We start from the raw sequence: 9816 nt of genomic DNA, 5'->3' as shown, positions 1-9816 counted from the left end.
CGCGATAATTCACTGTTCATTAATGGTTTTAATCAAGGACAAAATTTCGAATGAATATTTTCACCGAATCGTAATGACAGCACAATGTAATGTCTATGGAAGTTTCTAAAAGGCTTCTAAAAAGCTTCGTACAACACGGTGTTCAATACAACTCGGTTTGCGTGCATTGTCAATGCAAACACAGCGGTCGATCCTAATAACGCGATTTACCACGGGGAGCTGAAACGAGGCCATGCAAGTTTGTTGGCGATATTTTTGCACTGAAAATTCGAATCGAAAAGGGAACAACGGCATTTGATAGAGCTGGATTTTCTCAATCACGTAGGTCAAGTTTTTTATGTGAATTTCAGTGTTAAATATTCTTATCAAGCAAATAAACATTAGGCGGTCGATAAGTAGTAGGTCCAACCATACTGTGCAACAATTTCATAAACACCAGCATTGTTCAATGCATGAAACACACATACAACGAAGTACATGTAGGCAATGCACACGAAGTTGGATAACCTGTCTATAGCGGCAACCTGTCTATAACAATCACTTTTTCGTCTCCCTTGGGTGGCCGCTATAGACAGGTTTGACTATACAATTGCTGTTTTACCTAATGCAGCAATTACACACAGATCGCAAATTCTTAGCATATTACCGGTATCTCATGTATTCTTTGAATTGAGCTTGGGGTGTTTTCTGTCTTACATTTAAACAATTAAGCAATTAAGCATACAGAGTTTAACAACCCACTAAAGCAGGTCTCCTTTTTCCCGCAGAAGGCTCCCTGAAATTGTACTATATACTTCACATATATCACAAGGTTTTTATTTTTGTGAATTTCACGAGTTGGGTGCTATTTCTTTAATTCTAAAACATGCAAAAATGTTGATTCTGATCCTGATATCAATGCAACGTGCATGTGTACATATCTTCATCCATTGCTGTACTCCACGATCATGAATTCAACCACTGAATATGAATCTACACAAGCACATTCGTTATACCGAATCTGCTTTTTCACTCTAAAGCTACAGTAAAATCGTTCATTGTTAGCACAGATAATTATTTGCACTTTGTAGAGGACGTATAACTTCTGGTTGGGAAAAAAGGCAGCTCTTCAATTTGATCTGCACAAAGAGCTGACCATTCACCATGCTGACCATTAATATTATGGATCATTAACAGAGTTTCAGATTTTTTGAGGGAAATAATGCATATGAGAGATATATTAGGTCTAGACCTTTATATTACCTAGAGGGCATGTTGTTCTTTGAGCATTTGAATTGTACTGAAAAAATCATTGCACCTTGTTCTTTATAATTGCCCCTGTTATGTGATGTAAGTACACAATTTATAACTTAATGGAAAATTTGCCAAAACAATTTTTCACTGTTCCTGTCTTTTATATAATGTATCTATGTATTTCATATTGTTTCTATTATCACAACAGGCATTATTATGTTGTGCTGATCATACACTGTCCAAACTGACAATCTAAAGTTGTCCTCGTCAGGTTTAAGGAGACATGCACTATGATAATCATAGAATGTGCATGAAATTCCTTCGTGAACATTTCAGAATGAGATAGGAAATCTGATTTGTGTTTTTGAGTGTTGTGGGAACGTTTTTGTGTCTGTTGTTGCCAGGAATAGTATGGCAGTGCTAGGCCATGCTAGGAGGGATTGTTCCCGATGAGTAGAATGATTTTCTGTACCTGTTTTCAAGGAGAATGGATCTGAAATAGCTGATTTGAGGAGTGATAGGAATACAGTGGAACCTCATTATAACAAGGTCAGATATATAGCGTGATACCTGATATAGTAAGGTAAGTTTGCACATATCCAATTTCACCCCAGATAAAATGAAATATCCGGTATAATAAGGACATTTCAGTATGAAAAACACACTACAGTACCTGCTGCTTTGCAGTGATAGCTATAGTATCGACCAAATATGTGAGCTTTGTAGTTGGCACTGGAGATGACAAAAGTTGTGTTTGCAGTCCAAAGACTCTGTGCAGTGGACTCCCAGCAAGGTGTAGTGTTGAAATGTTGTGTTACACAGTACTGTAGGTGTTTCTTTGAAGCCCATTTCTTTTGTGTCTCTGCTTGTAGTGATACATACTGTGTGTCACAAAGGTACCCTTTTTTAGGGATGATGAAAACCTCTAAAAGAAATTTGATACCAAAAGTTGTGTTTGCAGTTATTCTTACTTGCTAACACAAAAGCAGGGTTCTTTCTTGTCTGTCATTTTCTGGAACATAACATGTATTCTTTTTGTTTAGTATTTGTCCTATGTAATTATGAGTGTGCATTGCCTGGGATTAAGTTCAGTTGAGTAGGGTATGTGTTATAAGAGGATGCTAAAAGCAGTGATTTGGTGTTGACATCATGTATATACACCTGTATGGGATCTCGTGCGGCAGTTTTCAATGTAAAAATTGCTAGTACTGGTACAAGTGTACGTAGCCTCAGTGCAGTGTTGGTAGTGTAAGTTCATTTAGAGAATTACTGGCTGAATTCTGTGCATGTTGATTCAGTTCTGTAATGGATGAGTTCAATCTTCACCTGCAGTGCAGTTGAGTTGGAACAAACTAACAAGATTGCTGATGCAGATGTCCATAAACAGACTCTTGGATGTTAGGCATGTAAATCTTCTAGTATTTATGATATCGGTGTGGCATTAATGATTTTTTCTATGACCAATTGTATTTCCACTGCTCACCAAATCATGTCTGACAACATTTTTTTTTTATGATAATCTGTTTGGTAGAGCATTAACAAATTCATGGCCTCAAAAAAATTCTGCACTCAGCAAAAAAAGAAAGTGAACACATTTTCAAGTTCATATTTCTCATAGAATATTTGGCGAAACATTACTAGTGTATTATATACCATATTAAAGGCAATTTAATTGGCTATCAACCTGGGAGATCAATGAAAAGGGAAAATCTACGCATGAGTGAACGCATTATTTTTATCCTCCAAGGCACAAATGTAAAAATTGCAAAAATAAACAAGTTGTCATTCTTGCATAAGTGCTCTTCCAAACAATGAGAACAACCGTCAGAATTAACACAATAAGAAACATGAATTAATATGCAAAAATAAACCTATGATCTTTATATCTTTGTAACCGCAAAGATAAAGTATGGCTGAAATAACAGAGGGAAATGAATCTTTTCTCATCAAGTGCATTAGAGAAGAAGCAATATGAAAGAAAAATTATAGAAATTTGAAGTGTTATTTCAAATAGGGAATATTGAAAATAACAATTGGTTCTTGAATTAGTCTCATGAATTCTGATACATGTACGTTGTATTCCTAAATTAAAAGAATGAATCAAAGAAATTCTGCTTATTTAACCACCTTTGCGACTAACTCCCTCTGTCATATGAAGTTGGAGCAGACAGAACATTCTTATTTTCTCTCTCTAGTTTGCCACTTTGTTTTTGTTTGTGGCTATAAAGAGATACAAGAGAATGAAAGCTTATTTTTGCTATTTCATTCATGTCTTTCATTGTGTTACAATGTAAATTGGTCTTTTGTTATCATTGTTATCTTGAAGGTCATTTGCAAATGAATGGCAACATGTCAATTTTTGCAATTTTTACTCCTGTGCCATGGAGGACAAAAACAATGGCGTTCACTCATGCATGAAGGTTTTCTTTGTATTGACCTACCAGGTTGATAGCAAATCAAGTTACCTTTGATATGATTATAAAACATTGATTTCATCAAAATCCGTTAAAAATGTGAACTTGAAAAAGTGTTTTTTTCTTTTTTTACTGAGTGTATTTGTAATGCATATTATGAAAATTGCTTCCATTCCATGTGTAGAGGTTTAGCAGTGCCTGAAGCCTATTAGATTTTTGCTCTATGTATTCTGAAATGAATAAATTTGCAACGAAAGGAAAGACAAATAAAATAAAAATGGCATGTTTACAGCATTTTTCATGTCATGTGGTCAGTTTCATGAATAATCAACCTAAAGGTGGCATACTGACAGGAGTTTCAGTATATGTTAGGGTTATTTTGTGTTTTACTATAATACATGTGCATACATGCTGCTGTATTATCCACCTCTCGATTGTTTGTATGCCTCCGCCCGCATATAATAGGGAGGTATCATGTATGTGGGTTGTCTCTCCGTCCGTTTGTTTGTCCGCATTGCTTAAGAAAAAAGATAAGCTGTAAGTGTAACTTCATGTATGGCAAAATCCTTCAGGGTCGAAGGTCATTGGTCGTTGGCAAAATTGATTTTTTTTTTTCTCAGCTGTAGCTTCACCTAGGAATGTCAAGTGATCTGGTAGAAATGGTAAATAGAAATTCGAGATTTATTTCTCTCAAAATAATGATAGTGGTGAAATGTACAGGTCAAAGGAAACTGCACTTCAGAAAAGTGGGCTTTTCCATTCACAACGTCAGGTAGAAATGTCCAGTGACGATGTAAGTTTTGGATAGGGTAGAAATAACTTGACAGTTATTCATATTAAGGTGGTAGTCTTCAAGGGCAATTCTACCTTGGTTGAAAACGTCATCCTCGAGCAATAACTACAGCTACGACTGTCCACTGGTAATATTCTCTGGTAAGAAGGATAGTACATGTAGTATATCGACAATTAATGGCCTTCAAGGGCAGGTGAATTGTCAAGGTAAAAGGTCACCAAAATTTGGATGAAATGTCCTTTTCTGGTCATGAGTTCCAGGTTTAAGGGTCAATCCTCGGTCAGTAATCAAGATCACTTAATATACAAATAATGACTGCTATGAGTGGCACAGTTAAAATTATGGTTTTCACATCACCGAGGGCCTACATAATTTTAACTGTGCCCCGAATATCACGCTGTCATTACTTGTTTTATATACCGAAAATATAGATTCCGAAATAGATACCGAAAATATAGATGCTAGTCTCTTTTACAGCACTCTTAATCAACGCTGATCGACAGCGCGGCGGTCGTATCATTGGTGCGTACATATGAGTGATCTATGTGTACGGGGTTGCGACTGTCTCCAAACCTATTTACAGGGCACAGTTGATTCTATGCCCCGGGCACAGTAAATCATGACGTAATTTTGATAAAAAATGGGGCACAGTTATTTTCATGACTCCACTTTTAACCAATCAGATGAGAGGAATCTATATATGCGGTATATAACTTCATCTACAGCCCTATGTTCTTATGACATGTGTGATAGCATGAGAAGCACTGTGCACACCATTCAACGTGTTGTGATATATGCCTACAGTGTCAAATCTCTTAAGTGTAAACTTTTTTTTTTTCTCACCCTGTATATATAATATATTTACTCACCCTGTGTATATGTTCAAGGAGGTTCAAGAGAGTGGAGTCACAACTGTCGTATTTCCTTTGAAGTCACGTTTGATGCCGCCACTCGAAAGTATTTGAAGCATGTGGCAAACTGGATCTGCCGCGCAGATAGGAAGACAATTGAATCATGTCTCATTGCATAATCATCAGCCACTTTCTAACGAAAATATGTCTTTGTGATGGTAATTACTTTTCGCCATCCCTACTTATAAAAGATAGGTGATATATAATGGTAAAGACACGGGGATGCGCGAATAGAAATTTCGCAAAAAAATGATGAAATGAAAATGAAAATTACTCGACTGGCCGTGCCCGGCCACTAATCTGATATATCTATTAATATAGAATTGTACTCGAAGATTGTTCCATATCAGTTTTATTTGGAGGAATTAAGTGGAAAAGTGATAAAACCGGCTTTCCGGGAGGGTACAGTTTTAAACACTTTCACATGATACAGCTCTGATTTCCACTTTTGCACATACAATTTTGTATTTCTTGAAGGGATTGGCCTTTGTTTAATGAGCTTTATCATTAAGTGAGATTTCGTTTCATTTAATAGATAAACAAGCAAAATATAGTCAACATTAAGTTAACGTTCAAAATGAATCTTCAGATTGCTCAGCAAGACGGCGGCATCAAACCCCGTCACCAAAGGCACAGATGCACCTGTGGAATTCTTTTGTACATCAATAGAAAAGTGACAACTGTTTGAATAATTACAGCCAGTTGGAACTCCATCTCTTAAACCTCCTTGATACTATATACTCACCCTGTGTGTATATATGTATGTGTATACGTGGATGAACAGGAGGAATTGTTTACAAGAGTGCAAAAATCGACTTGCACAAGAGAATGAATAGCATGTATCAAATGAGATGCATTGACCATTACGATTCTTAATTTGTTTAAATTGGTGTGTAATGTACTTCAGGGGTTTTAATTTGTCTGAATAAATACAACACACACACACACACACACACACACAGTGGATACTGGTAGCTTTCTTACACAATTAGGTATCTCATTGACATGTTTAGTTGTCACTGTGCACAAAGATTGCAAATGATGAACAGAACATTCAAAACACCATTTTCGTTTATATTTTTATTGTGGTCAGCTGTCACATGTCGCTCATTGAAAATTTGTTCCACATTAATTTTGTTGTGCTGCCATAAATTGCCGGTGCATATTTGCGTTGTTACTTTGTCGAAATTTAATTCAATTAGTTGTTGACATTTCATGGTCAAAAGTAATCATACGAATGTATGATCTATTCTCAAGTCACGACGATGACTAGTGCCCAATTAACTTGAACAGATTTTGCATTTCTCTAAAGTTCGACGTTGTTTCACTCTAGAAAGATTGTTGTTTGTAGTTTGTTCGCAGTTTACTTTGTTTTTATTCTACTGTCAATTTAGGTATACATTGTTTCGATTGAAAGAATATGAGCATTTTAGAGGGTTTCCATCCCGTCAGCAGAAAATCAATTTACGGATTTGACATTGCCAAATATAGCACTATGGCACAGTGGTCAGGTGTAACATAACCTGTATTGAAATTTGGAGTGAGATAACATGAATGATATTGCCCTCGATGCTTTACCAACATGATTAAGGCCGAGATGCAATTATTGGTGACAGCTGCCAGAGATTCTGTGCAGTGAGCTGCTCTGTACTACAAGTGGTCAATCTGGCAGTCTCCGCTCCCGAAGGAAAATACGTTGAGGTAACCGCAGCGCGCGAAATGATTTCCGGAGGAATAGAGCTTCTCCCCTCCAGCTGAACCGCCGCATTGCGATGCTTGACTGATGTCACTTTCCCAGTTTCCATTCACCACACTCTTCAGCTCAAACCATCCCTGCTCCGTCTTGCTGCAGTCCATCTGTATGTCCAGCATCCAGTAGTGTTCTCCCCACTGATTGAGAGGCGTGTATCCGTGGCCATGTGTGTCCACGGTGGCAAAGTAGTTGACATCGTTGGTGGTCCAGACCATCGGGGAGCCATTTGCTGTCTGTCCGTAGTACGTCCCCTGTTCATCCTCAGCACCGTACCAGTCGAGGTACCGATCATTGATTCTCCAGTAACTGAACTTTTCATTACTGCCCCCTTCGATCAGGTGATAGATAGGAATGGCGCAGGCACTTGTCTCCGCGTTAGTCGTACACCCACTTCGGCGCGCGTCATCTATACCCCCACGGAGGAAAAGATCTTCACCGTCGACCGTTTGCTTTTGGATGAAGATGACAGTGCGCTCCCGTTGGGAATTGGGGTCGGATGTTGTGGGTTCGGATGTTGTGGTTGTGGATGTTACTCCCGGTTTAGTTGTGGTTGTCTTGATTGGGCCATTCTTTGTCGCACCGACGTGAATGAGCAACAAGGAATAGTCGTCATTATTGTCGACATAGATATCGGCATAGCCACTGCCATCTACGATGACTGTCTCATCTCCAGTGCAGGTGTTTTGATTTGGATCATAGTCTACACGGGCCAGGTTGCAGTACTCTCCAGCTGGTAAACCGGTTTGTAGTCTATTGTTTATGGGCGACCAGTCTCGATTAATTGCTATGAAGGCGCGATTCCCCCGAGAAAAGGCAGCCTTTTGGTAATCGCCCCACCAATTTTGTACTGGTTCATTGCCAGCCTGGTTCCGCCATTCAACCATGTTCTTAATAGGTCGCCAGCGATGTTCACATACCCAGTCTCCATCGCAGTTTCCATCGGAGTCAAATGAGGGTCCCCAAATGCTCCAGTCGCTGTCACTGACGTGTGGTGGTCCTTCCCAGTCCTCATTAAAATAGTAGCTACTCATGATACGAGGGAATCCATGAGGCCAAGCCAACATGAAGGCAACGGCCAAGGTATAATACCTTGGTTCTTTGTGAGTGACCAGAAAACCACCGCCGCCATGTCCACGTTGATTGTCATGATTATCGATGAATACCAGGCCATCATTGTCGCTGAGCTTAACGCCCCAGGTACCAAAGTCTTTGAAGTTACTGATCTGGTTACTTCCGCCGTCGCGGAAAGCTTCGCAGACCGTCTTGCCATATATGAAGTCGGTCACCCTAGCCGCGCTACTGTATTCCCTGGCTGTCACGGCTTCCCCGCTATCCTGATCGATCACCTCTTGATAGAAGAAAGGGCGCGTAGAAGCAGGAAAATATGCCGTGTTTAGATCGTTGGTCATGTCGAAGATTGCAATGAGGTCGTCTGGCCACATGTGTTTAGCAGCATCTATGCGGAATCCGGCAACCCCAATATCGATCAGGTCATTTAGATACGCGGCTATTCTTGCCCGGACATGATCAAGGGAAGTATCCAAGTCCAACAGGCCAACCAAGTTGCAGTTGCGCACCTGCGAAATGCAGTGAAATTAGGGAACGTGATCAGATTTAGAAAAAAAAAATACTCCCAAGTGAAATATTAAAAGTCGTCACAGCGTTCCTTTTTTTTTTTTTAATTATCTTAATCTTTCTTGGACGGGGACGCGAGTAAACTTAAGTATCATGTTCGTGACAGTATTTTTTTTTTCAAAATGTCTCAATGTAGCATTGGGAAGACATATTGAGTCGTCTGTCTTAATTTATATGATATGCATATGCAGTGCATGGTTGTCCTCTTACGTAAAGGTCACGTAAGATGAAACAGTCATTAATTTTAGGCTAGGCCGTATACACGAAATTTTCTGTATAGGGGCAAAAATATCCCCCTTCCCGCCCCTAAATATTCCAATGGAATCAAGTTTTGAATTCAAAATAATTTTTGTTATAGGACATCCTTATGCCATACTTATTTTTTTTTCCCATTTTTTAAAGTGTGTCTGTCCCCAAATCATACGTAATTAGACTAACTTTAAGTGTCCCTGTTGCGTCCAACCCTGATGTAAGGAGAATTTTAAAAAATGGTAATAAAAGCATGATATTGAAGAGGGAGTGTGTGGTACTATACCAGTGGGTGGCAACAGTAAAACAGTGAGGAATCTCAATGGGAACGGAGAGGGCTTTCGGAATTCACGTAAAGTTCGTACAGTAAAACAGTGAGGAATCTTAGTGGTAACGGAGAAGGTTTCGTTTGGAAATTCACACCTCACCTCGCCTTACCTTAAGTGAAGGAGATGTTCATGTGGGTTACAAACCCCCATGATTCGCATCATTACTACAATGTCGCTTACGCTCTATACAGAGGACACATCACTAGTTCTTTGTACTCACTATGGTCGCGTCGTTGTAAGTGTTGATGTCGCCATTGGTCGGACAATTCCCACATGGAACGTTGAAATGTGCTGACGTGTAGGACGCATCAGGGAAGTCGTAATTATCGGTATCAAAAGGCGAGTTTGCACTGCCGTAATCTTGACCTGTGTGCACCGGATACGAAAAACATTTATTCCTCAGCCACCGGCTTTCTCAATTTCTCATGGCCCCGTTATTCCGATGAGAGGTTAACATACAGCAGTAAATAAAACAGCGACCTCATCGCCGCTTGCAGGA

The 9816-nt window shown here is 39.2% G+C and overlaps 1 protein-coding gene across 1 annotated transcript in view; it reads right to left on the bottom strand.

The window, feature by feature from the left end:
• Positions 1 to 6435: 6435 nt before the first annotated feature.
• LOC140238377 (alpha-amylase A-like) overlaps positions 6436 to 9816 on the bottom strand; it is a 46741-nt gene continuing 43360 nt past the window's right edge. The window contains exons 4-5 of the mRNA XM_072318315.1: positions 9538 to 9683; positions 6436 to 8681 (exon numbers count right to left, since the gene is read on the bottom strand). Of these exons, the coding sequence (XP_072174416.1) occupies positions 7002 to 8681; positions 9538 to 9683 (1826 nt within the window). The 3' untranslated portion in view covers positions 6436 to 7001. The remainder of the gene's footprint in view (positions 8682 to 9537; positions 9684 to 9816) is intronic.

This window comes from Diadema setosum, chromosome 14 (assembly GCF_964275005.1).
Source record: "Diadema setosum chromosome 14, eeDiaSeto1, whole genome shotgun sequence".
Lineage (NCBI taxonomy): Eukaryota > Metazoa > Echinodermata > Echinoidea > Diadematoida > Diadematidae > Diadema > Diadema setosum.
The sequence above is the reverse complement of the archived record's forward strand: the minus strand, read 5'-3'. Positions and strand labels throughout refer to the sequence as shown.